The sequence below is a fragment of the Biomphalaria glabrata genome, chromosome 4 (assembly GCF_947242115.1).
Source record: "Biomphalaria glabrata chromosome 4, xgBioGlab47.1, whole genome shotgun sequence".
Classification (NCBI taxonomy): Eukaryota; Metazoa; Mollusca; class Gastropoda; family Planorbidae; genus Biomphalaria; species Biomphalaria glabrata.
Window position 1 is genome coordinate 53,792,635 of NC_074714.1, and position 19,484 is coordinate 53,812,118.

Consider the following 19,484-nt stretch of genomic DNA (forward strand, 5'->3'; position numbering starts at 1 on the left):
TCTCTTGTCCTCTGCAACCTGTGCGCCAGTTTTCACAGCGCGACGCCATGATGCTCTGTCATGTGCCTCTGTCTCCCAGGTGGCTGGGTCTATGCTGAACGCCTTCAGAGAAGCTTTGAGGGTGTCCCTGAAGCGCTTTCTTTGACCACCTTGGGAGCGCTTTCCTACGCTTAGTTGGCCATACAAGAGTCGTTTAGGTATACAGTGATTTTTCATCCCTAAAATCACTTTATACTTGCACTTCACTGTTTAGACCAGAGGGTGGGTAATAATGAGCTTTGATTTTGAAAGGCGGAGTTTCGAACCCACGTCCAAGGAGAGAGTGAGATTTTGAACTTCTGAATTTTCGGGATGACCTTGGGTCCTCCAGCTCAAATGGTTACATGACATACATTACGGAAGTTAAAGTCGCTGTACTGGTCACATGACACCCTCGTTAAGGGAGACAACTTGGCTTAACATTATTTACTACATAATTCTGTTACTAAACAAGGTTACAAAGACAGACACCCTCAGTTAAGGGGATTTAATCCATCCATACATGCACATCTCTAATTTAGTAGCATTTGTTCCCCTTATTTCGATATCAATCAAAATAATTAATTATCAATTTTTATTAACTAATTGGTTAATTTTTTTTTATTGATCCATGTCTTGTCAGGTTCAATGAATAATAGTGCATAGTTTTAACTCTTTCTCTCCGTAATTAGTTTTCCGCGTTTTGGAAGGAATTCTTCATTTTGCTCATTACTAGTTCTCTACCCTGTTATGATTGGGCTTCAATAGCTTTGTTGTTTGTTATCAGAAACTGTTGTATTTGGTATAGAATTAAAGGGAAATGCAAGCTCTTTTTATATAGTTCAGAGTAAAGTTTCAAAAAATAAAAAATTAATTGATTTAATGAGGTCAAAATCAACGATGGTATCGTCGATTAGGAAAGAAAGAGTTAACTTGATCCGAGAATGTAAAATAGGAGAAAAAACATGTTCAAATTTTTTTACAAAACAGACAGAGTGAGTTGATATAAGCTTTGTAAAAAATCAAGCTCAACATGATATAGAGATGTTGGTGGCTGTTTTTAAAGAAACGTAACTATAAACAGCATTATGAAATCAAAAATATTGCGGCATTCTTAGTTTGAGCCACCAAGAAAAAATGCTAAGAAACGCCTAGAGATTAGAGGATTGACGAGAATATTTACCAAGATATAAAGTATATAAGTTCCCCTTTCAGACCTTGTGGTCTATAGGGCAGATAATGTAAAGGTCATCTGATTCTGTGGCCTACGGCCGGGGTCGGCAACCTGCGGCTCGCGAGCCACATGCGGCTCTTTGAGTGTGAAGCTGCGGCTCTTTAGTTCCATACACAAATATTATTTATTGTATCGAAACATTTTTAAAAATAGTTCTGAATCTTTTTTTAACGAAGATTAGGCACCGATTCTTTCTCTCAGCCACTTGTACTCGCTTTTCACCACACCCCTCCCCCATTACACGCGTCGTCACTGTTGTCAGTCCGCCGGAAGCTCTCGAATGACGTCGTCGTCGGATGTTTCTATGAAGGTTTTAATTCGCTTTGACACAAGACGAATTGGCATCTTAACCACGTGCTTTGACTGTGACGTATAGTTTGTTGTTATAGTAGCCTACCATGTAGTTTGTTTGTAAACGAGTTACAAGCGAATTATCTTCTCAAAGTTAGAAGCAATTTACAAGTAATGTTATTCTGGCAAGCTGTGCGGCACCACTAGAAATGGCACAAAAAGGAAAACCATTTACGATGACGAGTATGTCAAAAACTGTTTCCTACATGCATCTGAAGGAACTGTTTCATGTTTAAAAAAAAAAAAACAGAAATATTGAAAAAAAAATCAAAGATTTGCCACTATCCGCTGAAACAGTACAAGACAGTATAGCTAAAATGTCTTCAAATGTAACATATTAGCAGGTGGAAGATATTTTATTTTCTTCCTTATCACTTGCTATAGATGAGTCTTGCGACTTAAAGACACGGCACAAGTAGCCCATTTTGTCAGATATATGTCTTCCCAAAGTCTAAAAGAAGAACTTCTAGGATTGCTACCGCTTTCGTGACAAACTAGCGGGGACGATAGGGCAAATGCTGTGCAAAAAATATCTTGAAGACAATAAGATCAATTGAAATAAAATCATTTTAAAAGCAACTGACAGAATATGACAGGAAAAAATAAAAGAGCAACAACGATTTGTCGGAGCGAAATAAACCAAGAAATTCTTACGTTTCACTGAATAATGCACCAAGAAATACTTTGTGCCCAAAACGATTCCAACCTAAATAGATGAGGTCATGAATTTGGTAATCAAGACTGTTAACAGCATCTTGTCAAAAGCCATCTACCACTTAAACGAAATGGAGACTCAATAATCCGACCTCCTTCTTCCCAAACAAATGCTATGACTTTCCAAAGGTAAGGTGATGAAACGTTTAGCTTTGTGCTTGAACGAAATAAATACATTTCTAAATGATAAAGGCATTTATCACACCGAATTAGAGAACGACAAATAGTTGCAAAACTTTTTCTTTATAATTGATATAACAGCGAAATTCAATGAGCTGAATCTAAAACTGCAAGTAAAGGAAAACCAATCCTATGTTTTAGTAGAAGAATTGGTTTGTTTTGAAGACAAATTTATTCCTTTTGCAGAAGATATTCAGAGCGGTCAATTACTTCATTTTGAATGTCTGTCTAAAGCAGTATCGCGATAAAATCAGTGAAACTTTTAAGATAAGATAATTTTATTGATCCAATCAAATGGAAATTCAGTGTGACTACAATTGACAACATCAGAGTAACTACTGTACAATAACAGTATAGATGACTAATTCGAACAACATTCACACACTAAACCAGCGCTTTATGATATGACTTCTATGTACTTCTTGATGACGACTGCTGATCTTGTAACACCCTGACCGAAAGTGGGATAAAGGAATTTTTAGATCTTTCTGTTTTAGTCCTAATGGAAAGGAGACGACCACTTCGTTCACATCTTATGACACGAATTACTTCATCACAGTTATAAAAAAATCAAAGAAGAATTTCTTGACAGATTTGAGCAGCTCGAAACCAACAAAACTATTCGAGCATTCCTAGTACACCATCTCAACAGTTGGAGGTCCAGAAATGTAAGTACGTAACGCAACAAAGTGGACAACTGTAAGGAATGCCGCGAGTTGATTCGGCGCATGGAATAAACTTCCAGATTGCTACAGTTAGGTGAAGAAGTTGGCATTTGGAGTACTGACTATATATCGATTGACATAGTCGTGCGAGCAAGCGTTCTCGCATGAATATAATTAAAAGTAAAGTAAGAAGCCAATTAAAAATTGAGCATTTGGAGTCGTGTTTGAAACAAAAAAAAAAAAGTTACCGTATGAGCCAAATGTATCCAAAATTTCTAAAACCATGCAAAGCTAACGCGCTCATTGAATTCGTTCGAATAATTGTTTGTTATTGAAATACACGTTAATGTTGTAAATAAACGTTTAACTTCTTTAGTTGTTAACCGAAATAAAAAATAATTATCTAATAATGCCATATATATATATATATATATATATATATATATATATATATATATATATATATATATATATATTATGTTATATATATTTTTTTTTAATCATTGGTAAGAACTATTTATAGTTGGCAAAAAAAAAAAAAAACAACGTTGCGGCTCTTTTAAAACTTCGAAATTTTATAAATTGTAATTTTTGGCTCTTTCAACTCAAAAGGTTGCCGACCCCTGGCCTACGGTTTAAGAGGGTGTCATGTGGCCAGCACAACGACCAACCGCCTTTACTTTTCCCCAACTAATGTCAGGTACCCATTACAGCTGGGTGGACTCAGAGGCACCGAAGGATCCCGAAATTAAAAATCCCAGTCTTCGCCAGGATTTGAACCCGGGACCCCTCGGTTCAGAAGCCAAGCGCTTTACCGCTCGAACACCGCGCCTTCTTTACCAAGAAGGGACAAGAGAATGAGTCGGTGGTAAGGGCATGGTGGTCACATTTGAAGTAGTGAAATGAAGTCCTTTTTCAATATGTGGGGAATGCTTTAAAAAGGGTTAATATCTGTGACGGAAGAAACGATTTTAAGCCGACACTCTTTTTCATAGTACAATTAGAAATCTCAATTAAAAACTAAGAGATTGAGCAAAAGAGCTGGAAATGTTTACCATTAGCGCCGACATAATCGATAGGGGCTCTACTCTTGCTACTTGTCCACAGTACGAAAAGCAATTTGAATATCACAGAAAAGATATATGTTATGAGAAACATTGCATTGGGACCACAACTGGCAAAGATCTGTTTAAAGAAGTTTCAGGCATCATGGAGAAGGAGGCTTTTTTCCTTTGGGAGAATATAGTGGGAGTGACTACTGATACCACCTTCAGTGAAGTCCAGTAGGGCGTCGGCGCCGTGGGCGCCATCATCCCGTTGCTGGTTAGAAAGGCTTTTATCTAACTACCAGGCCTGGGCATGGGGCTCTTCACCCTTGTCCTGTCTGAGGGCTCCCAACGGTAGACGGTCACATCGGTTGACTGGGCCAGACCAGGCCGTGACGTGTACACAGCACAACGTCCCCGTTCCTGGGTCCCACTCGCTATAAGTGGCCGAGAACAGTGCTAACTGCGGGGAGCTTGTCTCATATTCCTATACTGTAACCGCCACTGTTCCATGCAAGGACCGCCACTCCAGCTTACGGGAGACTGATGACGGCCCCCTTTGTGGAACGGCGTGGCGAACTTTTTGGACTGGGTTGCGGGCGTTCTTTCCATCCCAACCCCGACTGAGAGAAAACAAAAAAAAGCTCACCAAGGGAAGCCCGGCCGGGCCTGGTTCGCTACTCGTACTTAGACTATCTAGTTGCGCTACTAGACGTTTCCACCGGAGGCGCCACGCTGAGGCGACGGGCAGCTGGTATTCCTCCGGACTGAAACCACCAGAATTATGACTGGATGACATAGCAAACTGTCAGCAAGAGTTATTAGAAAAATTGTCAAATCTAATGGAACCTCTGTGGCAAGAAGTTGAATCAGGCTGACATACGCGCCTTCTAAACGAAATTGCAACTCTCCATTTAGGAGGAGGAAATGAGCGAAACCTTTGTGGCGTAATCGCCCCACAGACGAGCACCTAGATTGAGCCCTTCAACCTGGTGTCTCATCAATGCAGTGGGATCTTCAGAAGTTCGGTTTTGGACAAACTTCCTACATCCCATGAATTAGTGTTCAAATTATATTCACGTGGGAGGCGCGGTGGCTGAGTGTTAAAGCGCTTGGCTTGCGATCCGACGGGTCCCAGGTTTGAATCCTTGCGAAGACTGAGATTTTTAAGTTTGGGATCCTAAGGACACCTATGAGTCAACCAAGCTGTAATGCGTACCTAACATTAGTTTGGAGAAAGCAAAGGCGGTTGGTCATTGTGATGGTTACATGAAACCCTCGTGGACCACAGAAATAGATAACTTTTATATCATCTGCCCTATAGATCATAAAAGGGAAACTTTTAAAAATGTTATCCACGGGTTTCGAATAAAAGTGCTTTTTTTTTTTCATTTATTTTTTTTTTATCTTTTCTGCTATTTAGCTCGCGACACGCGTGTTGGAAATTAAAATGGCCCACCCGCCGAATAAGGTTTCACATCACTGTTTTATTTAATTAACAGTTTATTTAAACATTATTACATGTACCTTTTTTTTTGCTATTACCTAATTTCATAATATCGAACCCGAACCCAAACTTTTGGAGATGACCGAAATGAGCCCGAACTTCAAAAGTTGGGTTCGATTCCCATCTCTAGTAGCCGGCGCACCGACCACCTGATACAGTCAGATACTTATAAGAGTTGCATGGGCGTCCCAAGTATTCCAAAACTTTAAATTCTTACCTTTGAAATCAAGACCCCCTTTTTTAAACAGGCTAAGCGATCTGGTACTCAGCCACCAGTTTTATCTTAGAGCAGAGGCGTAGTTAGAGGGGTGAGGGGTCCAAAGTTGATCCTCCCGGCGGTCCCTTTTGAGGAGGGGGAGCTAAAATAAGTGTTCGAAATTTGTTTTTATTTAAAATATTATTATTATTATTATAGCTTTTATATAGCGCTACTTTCATGCTTATAGCATGCTCAGAGCGCTTTTGGTCCAATCTCATTTGTGGACCAGTGGGGGGGAGGGGGTATCTAGGAGTTGGTTTTCCGTGCTGCCTTTAGGATGTTGAACTCGAGCCCTAGGTTGCCAAGCCAAGCCTAGTTCAAGCGCTCTTAGCCTCTCGACCACGCTTCCCACGCTTCCCATATTACGCCATTATTTCATGCCATGATGTCGAATGTCAAAATCCAGGGGCCCGCTAGGGAGTTCTAATCCAACGTGCCCCCAAATCCTTAGATAACTTAGAGCTGATATGTTTCAATCTTCAACTAAATAGAGAATATAACAATTTCATTTATAAAGCGCTGTTAACAAACAAATATATATGTATATCTAATGAAAAATATACACTAAAGGAAAACCTTTATATGTTTTGAATAGTGACACGTTTTGGTGACCAAAAGACAGCATCAGCTAAGGACAATCAGTACTGGAATAATTGCAAAGTAATTGAGGTATGATAAAAATGCTATATAAGAAAATATATGAAGTGTAAATTATCAATTAGTTTGCATCAATCATGTGTGGTTTGCTAGTGTACTGGGTTGCATACAAAAGTAAATCTCTACAAATTAGAAATATTTTTTTCCGTTATATTCTAGCTTCTCTCTATCTCCATACGCTACGATCCTCTCCCATGTCTGGACCAGTTGTGAAAGGAGGAGGGAAGAAGGGGGTATCACGCTAATGTTTACATGATCGCTTTTTTAAAAATGCATACAAATTGTTCACTCAAGGTTAAAGAGTCTTCAAGGGAACTAATTCAACTTATAGTACCACATTTGTCAAAGTAGGATCTATTTACCTTGTTCAAGATATCGAAACAAAATAATTAATTACCAAAAATTAACGAACTAATTAGTTCATTTATTCATTTAGATTTTTGTGTTGTCTGGTATATAGCATGCACAAACTTTTTACCAGAGTGAGTTTATATAAACCAAAAAAAAAAAAAAAGCAAAATACTAAAATCTTGTTTATCTCTACGGTGAAAAACTCCATGCTTACAACCATATGTCCCAATAATATAGAAGTTATCTCCATTTTCATAATCAAATGATTAATCACATGTAATCGAGTATTGCCCTAAATGAATTTTATAATAAAATAACCACCTCCTTTACTTTTAGCTATGTTATGGAATTTAGCCACATTTACCGAAAGTCAGTATTACTACAGAATACTTTTTTTCTTTCTTTATTCCTGTTGTCAATATATCAAGAAAAATAGATTGAGTTTGAATGACCTGGGCCTACACAAGAGTCATGAACGCAAGGTAAACTATAATCTGAGTGATCGCTATGTTTAGCCATAAAATCAAACATGCATTTAAAGGTCAAGGAACGATATCTACTGTATCCACCATCTTTAGTTATAGTTTTAGTATAGTCAGTTTTTTCAGGCCATAATATGTAAAGGGGAGATCAGGGCCTTTTGTAGTCTCAGTAAACACAATTCAGCTCGAATCAAATGCTAATTTAAAATACATTGCCTACAACGAGTTTAAATGCAAGAATACTTTCTAGGTAGCCAAGAGTTGTGCGCCCCTCCACTGCCATTTTTTTTTTCTTTTAACCAGCTTTAAGGTAATGGCTACGTCAGTGTTTCCCGAACTGTGTTACTTGCGACCCTTCTTTAAAATTCACTTTTTATGAATAATAAAACATATCTAAAAAAAAAATCCATATTTTATAAGAAAGAAATTTCTTGTAAATGCAATATGATTGTCCTTATTTTAATATATATATATATAGTATGCAAAGGTTATTGAAAAAAAAAACAAGATTTTTTGTGACTTTATGGAGTTTAAGCTCATGTATTTACACTATTGTAAATCCGGAGCTGATTTCATATATTAATAGCACGCCACAAGCGGACACCTCTTAACAATTCGTGGTGACAACCGTAAAGTTTAAGTATTGTCAAGAAGAAAAAAAAAGTTATTGACCCGACGAGATTCGATTTTTTTTTTCTTTATTGTGGAGGCCCCTCTCTTGTTGAGTCCCTTGGGCAGTAGCCCTGCATACCTCTATAATATAATAAGTACGTTATTTCCACAATAAAGTAATAGTAGGAATCTTGTGGTCTAGAGGGCTGTTGATGTAAAGTTTATCTGATTCTGTGTCCTACGGTTAACGAGGGTGTCATGTGGCCAGCACAACGACCTTTACGTTTCCCAAACTAACGTCAGGTACCCATTAAAGCTGGGCGGACTCAGAGGCGCCCGAAGATCCAGGATTCGAACCCAGGACCCCGGTTCGGTAGCCAAGCGCTTTACCACTCAGCCACCACGCCTCCTTTTTCCACATTGAGAATAATAAAATGATACAAACATAGTAAATTGTCTTGACCTCGTCTTGACCTCACGGTTTGTTGACTTACAGACTTATAACGTCATCTTCACCTTCTTCAGAGGCGCGGTGGCTGAGCGGTAAAGCGCTTGGCTACTGTACCGAGGGTTCTAGTCAAGAATGGGATTTTGAATTTCGGAATCTGGACTTTAGTTGTGCTGGCCACATGGCACCCTCGTTAACCGTAGGCGACAGAAACATCATCTGCCCTATAGATCACAAGGCCTGAAAGGAGAACTTTTCAATTTCACCAGTCCATTAGTCTGTAGGACTGTAAGGGCACCACACAAAATCTGTCAACCGTCATTTTCCATTCCTCTCTTGTCTTTAAGCCTTGGATAGAATCTCTTTCAATGGAAGGCCAGTCCTTTCTTTGATGTTGTCTTCCCCTCGCTATCTCTGCCTTTTTCTTCTTCTTCCTGGCTCTGTTCCCTGCAGGAAGGTTTTTGCAAGCCATGAGGACCTAATGATGTGGGGTCAAATTGCTGCATTAATTCTTTGTTCAAATCTCTTCATTCGTGATGCGGTATGAAAGTGACACCTAAGATCGTTATAACATTTTTTTTTCGATTTAAAACAAATAGCATATTTAATATTATTTATTATTTTCAATTCACGGACCAAAGGTTTGGAACTCACTCCCCATTGATCTCAGACAGACAACATTCTACACCACTTTTAAGAAGAACATTAAGACCTATCTGCTTAAAACTTGTTTAGATTAACTGCCATTTTAGCTGTCGTGTCTGTGTTTGTAATGTTATTACAGCGCCTTGAGCCTACATTTTGTTTGTTAACAGCACTTTATAAATAAAATTATTTATTATCTTCCAATACTAAAAACATAGGTATTTTTTTAAATGTATGTTTATATTAACTAGATGTATATAGATCTTTGACTACTCTCCCCAGTTACTTGTCCAGCTAAAATTGCTGCCTGAATATGTGGATAGAAAGATAGCCAAAACGTTCATCAGAAGTTTGTTCAAAGCCATGGGCCCTAAAGGTTAGAAAAACCGTCTACCAGACTTGGCTATAAAAGTCGTGTCACTTCACAGTTTGGTTTTATAAATATCATTGATTATTATTATTATAGCTTTTATATAGCGCTACTTTCATGCTTATAGCATGCTCAGAGCGTTTTTGGTCCAATCTCATGTGTGGACTAGTGGGGGGGGGGAGGCGGTATCTAGGAGTTGGTTTTCCGTGCTGCCTTTAGGCGCTCAGTAAACGCAACTCTGACCGAGTCGGGTGTCGAACCTCGAGCCTCCTTCCAGGAGGCCAAGCCAAGCCAAGTTCAAGCGTACTCGGCGTCTCGACCACGCTTTTATTTCTTAAAACATATTGCTTTCTATATCTAAAATCTAAAATTTTAGATTTTTTCTCCAAACACAAAAAGTTGTTCAACTCCAAAACTAAATTTTTTTTTGGCAGCTCAAAATTGTTTTTTTTAAGACTGACTGATGGCGGAACATATACAAAAGTATCTATGTTACGTTCGGTCTGTGCAAATTTCAATCAGCCAAGTCGTGAGGAATACTCTACGCAGTGTCGTCTCAGTTAACCCGGGTTTGAGTGCCACTCACTTTAACCATTCGTCTCCCTGTGGGGGGCTTGGGTTAGGATGTAATAATCTTTAAATCCAAAAAAAACAGCTGAAAAGTATGCAAGAAACAATATTATCCGTATCCTTATCTTAAACAATCATAAAAAATAAAATCAATTGAAATTTTTAGGGCTTCCGGTCGTTCTTTGATTAAAGTTGTTTTTTTTTTTTAAATAAATCAACTTTGCATTAAGATATTTGTTCACTAGTACTTATAGACGCCAACATACACACATAGGCTACGTACACACATATTTACATGCACCTATTAACACACACGTATAACAAACCTAAACAGTTATAGTCACAACCAATTAATCACTCACATTTATTTAAATACCTTCTTACAATGGCGGATTCGGGGAGTTGGTGTGGAGAAGAGACTGGACTAATGTCACCCCTCCCCCTAGCAGGAAGCGAGAAAATTATTCAAACATTTTGGTTACATTTCTGAAACAATTAAAGATAACCTGCACCCATTAAACCACTGTTACATCAGATCTGAACGAAGTGGCCGTCTCCTTTCCATTAGGACTAAAACAGAAAGATTTAAAAACTCCTTTATCCCACTTTCGGTCAGAGTGTTACAAGATCATCCGTCACCATCGAGAAGTACATAGAAGTCAAAGTCATAAAGCCCTGGTTGTGAGTGTGTGTGTGTGTTTTCATATGTGAATGTTGTTCGTATTTGCATCTATAATTTATTGTTACAGTAGTTACGCTGAGATTGTCAATTGTAGTCAACTAAATTTCCATTTGATTGGATCAATAAGAATTATCTTATCATATGGAGATTTTAACCCTTTATGACCATATTGTTACAGTAGCTACGCTGAGGTTGTCAATTGTAGTCAACTAAATATCCATTTGATTGGATCAATAAGAATTATCTTATCTTATCATATGGAGATCTTAACCCTTTATGACCATTCCTCTATTCAACACGTATCTTCGTGGAACCTGGGTGGAAAAAATTATGGCTGGACACGCATCCGGAAACCAGCTTTAACGAGAAATCTAGAAATTTGACAGCTGGGAAAAGGAATTACTAGCGTGTCGACCACTCTTGAAAACATGTTATATGACTGTCTAAAGCAGTGGTTCTCAACCTGTGGGTCGCGATCCCTTTGGGGGGGTCGAATGACGATTTGCCAGGGGTCGCCTAAGACCATCGAAAAAATGAATTGTTTTTGTCCATTCTTCTATTGCTGTATGTGTATGCGGAAGGGGGGGGGGTCGCGGCAGAGTGGGGGGTTGCAAAAAGGGGTCGCCGAGCCTAAAAGGTTGAGAACCGCTGATCTAAAGTATAAAAAATATATTTATTTGTGTCCAGAGAACCAAAAATTATTGGAACGGACAATATGTACTTTGTGAATTGTTAAACTTATAATTGGTTTCAAAGGTTGTCATGGCCGGGAGTGTCAAGGGGGATAAGCTCCCATTGTCTAAAAAATACTCCTAATAGCATGCGTCTAAAATAGCCTCTGACAACTCAGTCCAGCACCTGGCCTGCTCGTGTGGTTTAGATATTGTTACGAATCTCACTATCCGGGCTCTCTGCAAACTGCACCACACGACACCACCAACTGAAAGAACTTGACAACTCAGGGCTCCAAAACAATGTAATAATTAAATGTCAATAAAACCACAGTCAATACTGTACAATTGGCAGCACGTAACACAAGAGTGTACGAATATCTCTCCGCTAATAGCCGTACCGCCGTATCAACTCTTGCACTGGTCTATCCATCTCGTCACGTACTGAGCCGTCGTAACGAACTCTAGATCGGGAAGTTGTGACTGACTGGTCTCTGATACCTTCGCTCTATATATAGGGTCCCTGCTGGCCTTCTAGAACGGACAGAACGGTGCTCGACCATTCTGGGTGGTCATATGACTACATCCCCCGTGACGCCCCTGAGCTCTGTTCGCTAATCCTTTCCGAACCGTCATGTTGACACTCGTCTCGGCTGACCGTCGTAACTCGTCACGGTTGAGCGCTCGTCTAGCGCTGGCCTGGGGCGATTAGCATCGGCTGACTACACACACACACACCACCACCACCACCCCCATACGTGCCACCACCAGGTTTATAACACTATTAAGCCCGGTGAAACTGCTCTTACTAACAGGTGAAGGGGTGGAGGCGGATACCTGGCGCCATAAAACTGGGATCTTCGGGCAGATGGAGCTCGTCAGCCTAGTAAGGCAATTCATCTAGGAAAGGGGTATTCTACTTCAAACCCCCGCTGCCTTGCGGTACTGAGGCTTCAGGAGACAACCTCGAGCAGAAATCAGGAGTGAAGCCCCTTAGGCGTTGGGAGTATCAGCTATGACATTCCCTCCGGCAGCTTCTGCAACTGAGTTGGTGCCAAATGTAACGCGATGCGTTCCTTTGGATCTCATCAGCAAGGTCGAGAGAGGGATCATGACGCATGGGCCACCCATGACCCCTTTATCCAAGGCCCAGGAATGAGCCCCGGAGAGCAAACTCTGGTGCTGCTGAAAAGAGGCTAGGAGAATAGGAGATCTTCCACTTTTAAAATGTTTATAATATGTGGTTTAATAAAATTGTCTTCATCATCTTCTTGGTCTAAATCTTTATGCATATCTATCCTTCATTAGTAATTATGAGCAAAGTAATCGCTCTAAAAAAATTAAAAATAATTCCTAACCTTTTATAATGGAGAATCGAATTTTTTTCCCCTTCATTTCTAATTTATTTTTAACTTTTGCTTCAAATCTCAGAATGTCTTCTAATTGAGCTGGACGATCGAGTGGTCGACATTATCGAAAGTGACGCTCACCGGATGGGGAAGGTCACGTGGATGATGACGTCATCAGTTTTCCAAAATTTAAAGGTCATATAACTCAGGTTACGGGTGAGGGTGTGGTCGGTGTGAGGAATTAAGCCTAAAAGTCAACCATTTATTTTCTCACTGTCTAGCGTTTAATTTGTTTCTAAATAAACATTGACAGATTTAAAAAAAAAAAACAACAACATTAGACTAACATTTGAGTGCATTTGTTTAATCTACAAGATATGATAAAATTATATAATATAAATATATTTATAATAATAAATATTATTAAATATAATACTATAATAAGATTTATTAGGGTGTATATCTTTTTTCTGCCCTTAAATGAACATGCGATGCTGTTTCAATCGTAAACATTTGATGGTGTTCCATGTAATAATATTTTTGTGTGTTTTTTTTTTTATTTTTAATAATACTGTTTTTACTGCTTTAATATTAACTGTTATTTGATTGCTTCATTGTTTCCGTTAAAAATATGGCTTCGCAAAAATATATCAAAATTAACAAATATAAAACAGTAAATGCCAATCCCAAATGTTTCCATTTCTGTTGTTCTATGTTGTACATAACAGGAGGATAAAAAATCAACTTACTCAAACTTCAAGCGTCTTATTGTAATTGATGATGGCCGAAAGTCCCTACAGATGGACATAGGGAGAAATGAAAGTAAGATTATACGTATTTGTTGATGTTCAAGCTTGTAAAGGAATTGATTAACTACGCAGAGAACGAGAAAAAGAGAGAGATAGAAAATGAGAAAGATGAGAGAAACAAAGAGATAGAAAGAGATGGAGAGAAAGAGATAGAAAGAGATAGAGAGAGAAAGAGATGGAGAGAAAGAGATGGAAAGAGATGGAGAGAGAAAGAGATGGAGAGAGAAAGGGGTAGAAAGAGATGGAGAGAGAAAGAGATGGAGAGAGAAAGAGATGGAGAGAGAAAGAGATTGAGAGAGAAAGAGGTAGAAAAAGATGGAGAGAGAAAGAGATGAAGAGAGAAAGAGATGGAGAGAGAAGGAGATGGAGAGAGAAAGAGGTAGAAAGAGATGGAGAGAGAAAGAGATGAAGAGAGAAAGAGATGGAGAGAGAAAGAGATGGAGAGAGAAAGATGTAGAAAGAGATGGAAAGAGAAAGAGATGGAGATAGAAAGAGATGGAGAGAGAAAGAGATGGAGAGAGAAAGAGATGGAGAGAGAAAGAGATGGAGAGAGAAAGAGATGGAGAGAGAAAGAAATGTAGAGAGAAAGAGATGGAGAGAGAAAGAGTTGGAGAGAGAAAGAGATGGAGAGAGAAAGAGATGGAGAGAGAAAGAGATGGAGAGAGAAAGAGATGGAGAGAGGAAGAGGTAGAAAGAGATGGAGAGAGAAAGAAATGGAGAGAGAAAGAGATGGAGAGAGAATGAGATTGAGAGAGAAAGAGATGGAAAGAGAAAGAGGTAGAAAGAGATGGAGAGAGAAAGAGATGGAGAGAGAATGAGATTGAGAGAGAATGAGATGGAGAGAGAAAGAGATGGAGAGAGAAAGAGATGGAGAGAAACTACATACAAATTTAAGAAAATGCAAAGGCGGAAGGGAAAAAAAGAGATAAAAGAGATAAAAGATGAGATCCCCTGTACATTCAAGTCTTACTTGCCTTAAGTTTTGAGAAACAGACCAAGGATAGGTCGTGGAATTGTAATAGCCTGGCCATCGGAGAATAAAGAGTTATAAAAGTTATGTTTGGATGACTTTTTGAATTCGTCAGAAGAGAAAGAGAGAAAGAAAGAGAAAGAGAGAGAGAGAATAAAGAGTTATAAAAGTTATGTTTGGATGACTTTTTGAATTCGTCAGAAGAGAAAGAGAGAAAGAAAGAGAAAGAGAGAGAGAGAATAAAGAGTTATAAAAGTTATGTTTGGATGACTTTTTGAATTCGTCAGAAGAGAAAGAGAGAAAGAAAGAGAAAGAGAGAGAGAGAATAAAGAGTTATAAAAGTTATGTTTGGATGACTTTTTGAATTCGTCAGAAGAGAAAGAGAGAAAGAAAGAGAAAGAGAGAGAGAGAGAGAATAAAGGGTTATAAAAGCTATGTTTGGATGACTTTTTGAATTAGTCAGAAGAGAAAGAGAGAGAAAGAAAGATAGAGAGAGATTTAGAGAAAAAGAGGGAGAGAGAGAAAGAGAGAGAAAAGGAGAGATATAAGGAAAGAGTGAGAATGAGAGCGATAGAGAAAGACACAGAAAGAGATAGATAGATAGATAAATATAGATAGACAGATAGATAGATAGATAGATAGATAGATAGATAGATAGATAGATAGATAGATAGATAGATAGATAGATAGATAGATAGATAGATAAATAGATAGATAGATAGATAGATAGATAGATAGATAGATAGATAAATAGATAGATGTAAACAAGTTTCATGGCTATCACACAGACCACTACATATGTGAAATAGTCATCGAAACAGAGAAGGAGGAGAACCCACCCTCCACCGGAGCTGACAATGAGGTCAAAGGTCAAGGTGAGGGCAAAGGTGAGGGCAAAGGTGAGGGCAAAGGTGATGGTGCTAATACCGGTCCTGTGGCGGGAGAAGAAGAACAAGACTATGACTACATCTTCAACTTGTGTGATGTTGACGACGATGACGGCTATGATAATAGAGGATTTTTTATTCGCTTCTCACCTGTCAACGATGATTCCTCTGCATATAAAACAGCTAAATTAGACATCAAGGTAAGAGATTGTTTTCGTAAAAAAAAATAAAAAGGAAAAAAAAGTATAGTAAACGTAATTTAAAAAAAAAAAATAATTAAATTTAGTGCACTCTCTTTCATTGCCAGATGTGAAGGTGTCTTGATGTTTCGATGACGTAGAGTTGACCAGACAATGTTTATCTGATGTTATACATTTTCCTTTTTCCACTTCCACTTTTAACTATTACTAAACCCTCAAATAATTTTCTTATGCCGAATATTTAAATGTAAACCTTTAATTAGAATAAGACTAAGACTAAGACTGCTTTATTAATCCTTACGGAAATTTGTTGTGATTACAAGGGCTCGTTTCTCATATCCTTCAACAATAAACACAAAGCTTTAATTCTGGAACTAGGAAATAACTTGGATAAAATATGCACACTGTACACTATAACTAAACAAGTTAAGTATCTTCATTCAAGCTAATATATTATAGCTTTTATATAGCGCTACTTTCATGCTTATAGCATGCTCAGAGCGCTTTTGGTCCAATCTCATTTGTGGACCGGTAGGGGGGAGGGGGTATCTAGGAGTTGGTTTTCCGTGCTGCCTTTAGGCGCTCAGTAAACACAACTCTGCCCGAGTCGGGTGTCGAACCTCGAGCCCTGGGTAGCCAAGCGCACTTGGCCTCTCGACCATAAATACAGCTGACTTTCTAAGTACCTTCAAAAACTTTAAATTAATCAACCTCTTCCTATATTTGGAAACAGCCAAGCAACCTCTCTCCTATGATGGAGATTAACTTGCCCGCTTCTGTTAAAAAGAACGCATGCTTCTTCCAAGAACCCATCGACAAACATCCATGACCTTGTTTTGCCGGCACTTGCAGAAAACTAAAAATAAATTTAACGCCAGAGCTGCTGTATGCTACGTGACACTCAGCAATGCGAATATTATATTATATTGTAATTTTATATATCACAGTTGTCACGTAAATAGTTTGTGTGATATTGTATTTATCGTTCGCTCTTAGTACACATTCTTATGGGTATTGCAACATAGTAAGACAGATGTTCTCTCTGGCTATAATTCAGAAAACAGAAATGGAAAAGTGGTTTGAGTGCTGGGACAAGTCCCAAAAAGCCCGTGGAGTCTGGGAGCGTATGAGGCGCCCTGACCGCACTTCCCCGTGGTGGAGGCTGTTCAGGCCTGAGCAAGCTATTATAGCACAATGCAGGACAGGCCACTGTTCTGTTGGCTCATAGTTCTCGCGGCTATGGCCAAATTTTGATTCACGGTGCCCCCGCTGCGGGGAAGAAGAGGAAGCCGTGCCTTATATTCTGTTTGACTGCCTCAGACTTGCTGATCTCCGTCTCGACAGGTCTGGGAAACCCAAAATTCTCGACCTGTATGGCGACATTTATGCACTACGCAAGACAGCAGGGTTTCTGTCCAGGGCTTTAGCAAGAGAGGATTTGAGCCTCTCAAGCCCTCACTCAAATGGAGTTTGTTGATGATGATGGATTAATAAAGGTTATTATCATTATTATTATTATTGTTAGCATCTCAATGAGTAACAGTAAATTATCGAACCATTTATCTTTTATTGCCACTAGTCAGTTGTCCATTTCTTGTTAAGGTTTAAGTCGTAGAGTGAAAGCAGTGGCGTAACTAGGGTTTGGGGGGCCTTGGGGGCTTGACCTCTTTAGGGGCGCCTAAATTTTGAAATTCGACATTATGATTTGAGATAATGGAATAATATTTAATTTCAAAAAATTCTAACACTCATTTAAGGGGCCAATCTAGTGGAGGCCCGGGAGATTTTCGTATTCAGATTCTCTTGCCCACCCTAGTTACGCCACTGAGTGAGAGTCTACTACATACTCTATACTACAGTTACTTTGTGCTACAAGCAAAAGAGGTTAAATAAGTAGATTCTTCAGTTCAAAAAAAAAGTACACAAAAAAATCATCCAACAGGTCAGGGCCGGTCCTAACGATTGCGGGGCTCCATGCAAAACGGATTGCGACGGGGCCATTCTGGGTAGAGATAAGCATAATGTCAAAACTAAGATTTTATATTAAAAAATAAATCCGTCTTTGCAATAATATTTATTAAATGAAAGCTGATAATGCCTCTTTTTTTTTAATTGCACAAAAGATTTTCACCCAAAAATGACAATTTCGTCAGTTATTCAGGATATTTTATGAGTTTTTAATAATTTCATGAAATTTCCAGAACTTTTTCGTATATTTTGCAATTACAGGAGAATTTCAGGATGCCCTAGAAAATCGGGTGGCCGTGGAAACCCTGTTATTATATAGGTCATAATAGTTTAATTTAAGAATTTAGACCTGGAATAGGCGTTGGACATATGAAAGTGCGGGGCCCACTTCGACCGCATAGGTTGCACTGGCCTAAAGTCGGACCTGCAACAGGCAGTCTGCTTTATATAAAACTTGGCATATTCAAAGTCATTTTTTCAGTACACAAGAAACGCCAAAATGCTAGCTATCTTCGATGAAGAGCAATCTCTATACAGCAAGTTTTATATCAAAGCTGCCTGGTAGTGCGGTTTTGCGCGCTGGACTGTCGTTTGGATTTATCGATGGTCCAGGGTTCAAACTCTGCCCGCTCCCATCCCCCCGTCGTCCTGCGGGAGGTATGGACTAGGAAGTAAACAATCTTCAACTCTGAAGGAACATCCGAAACATGTTAAAACATTTTAACAACAAACATTTTACAAAGCAGTTGTGTCTTTTATACAGGTATGTTTACTAAAGCAAGGGTGTGATTGTTTGCAGTGTTCGTACATGTGTGTGTGTCCTTTTAATAAATCTTTTTTAATGGAATATATATTACGTTTATTTTCAGCAAACAAAGGGGCAAGTAAACTTTATATTTTTATCTTATTCTAGCTATAGAATATTACGTTGTTATTGAAAGATGAAAATGAATAGAAGTCAGTAATAATATGAAGAATTAATAATATTACCTTAAAAAAAAAAAAAGAAATTTAAAATAAATAATTTTAAATCGCTTATATTAAACGTAATTGTAATAGATCTAGACTAACAAAAATAATGCTGAGCAAATACAAATATCTTTATGATTTGTTTTGTTTAGAACTGTTTCCTGATTTTTAGCTTTTCCGTACGCTATGATCTTATCACTTATCTGTTCGGAAAAGGGGGGGGGGAGAACTAAGGGGTATCTGTGTAAATATTACCAGGATCACTTAAAGTGCATTCATAAAAACTTAAAAAGCTTAAAAAGTTAAACTTTCTGGATTCAAACTCGAGTGGTCTAACTTCCTAAAGCTTCTTCATGTCAACACAATCTTCAATTCAATACAATCTTCATGTCAATACAATCTTCATGTCAACACAATCTTTATGTCAATACAATCTTCATGCCAACACAATCTTCATGTCAACACAATCTTTATGTCAACACAATCTTTATTTCAACATAATCTTCTGTCAACACAATCTTCATGCCAACACAATCTTCATGTCAACACAATCTTCATGCCAACACAATCTTCATGTCAACACAATCTTCATGTACCAGCGAAGTATAAAGGGAACATTCAACTTATGCCACCACTTCAATCTAGTACAATTTCTTTCTCTTGTTCAATACCAAACAAAAACATTAATTACAAAGAGTTAATCAACAAATTGGTTAGTTTTTGTTAATATAAGCTTTTTGAGGGCAAAGAAAACATATTATTAAAGAGACATTATAACTATTACAAAGACATCCGAACTATTACAAAGACATCCGAACTATTACAAAGACATCCGAACTATTACAAAGACATAGGGAAATAAAAACTTCA

At 38.3% G+C, this 19,484-nt stretch overlaps 1 protein-coding gene across 1 annotated transcript in view; it reads left to right on the forward strand.

Moving 5' to 3' along the window:
* Nucleotides 1-18,636, forward strand: part of LOC129925625 (uncharacterized) — a 19,365-nt gene extending 729 nt beyond the window's left edge. The window contains exons 2-8 of the mRNA XM_056025251.1: nt 6,570-6,643; nt 7,411-7,464; nt 9,452-9,545; nt 12,894-13,006; nt 13,540-13,633; nt 15,379-15,677; nt 18,515-18,636. Of these exons, the coding sequence (XP_055881226.1) occupies nt 6,570-6,643; nt 7,411-7,464; nt 9,452-9,545; nt 12,894-13,006; nt 13,540-13,633; nt 15,379-15,677; nt 18,515-18,583 (797 nt within the window). The 3' untranslated portion in view covers nt 18,584-18,636. The remainder of the gene's footprint in view (nt 1-6,569; nt 6,644-7,410; nt 7,465-9,451; nt 9,546-12,893; nt 13,007-13,539; nt 13,634-15,378; nt 15,678-18,514) is intronic.
* Nucleotides 18,637-19,484: the final 848 nt, after the last annotated feature.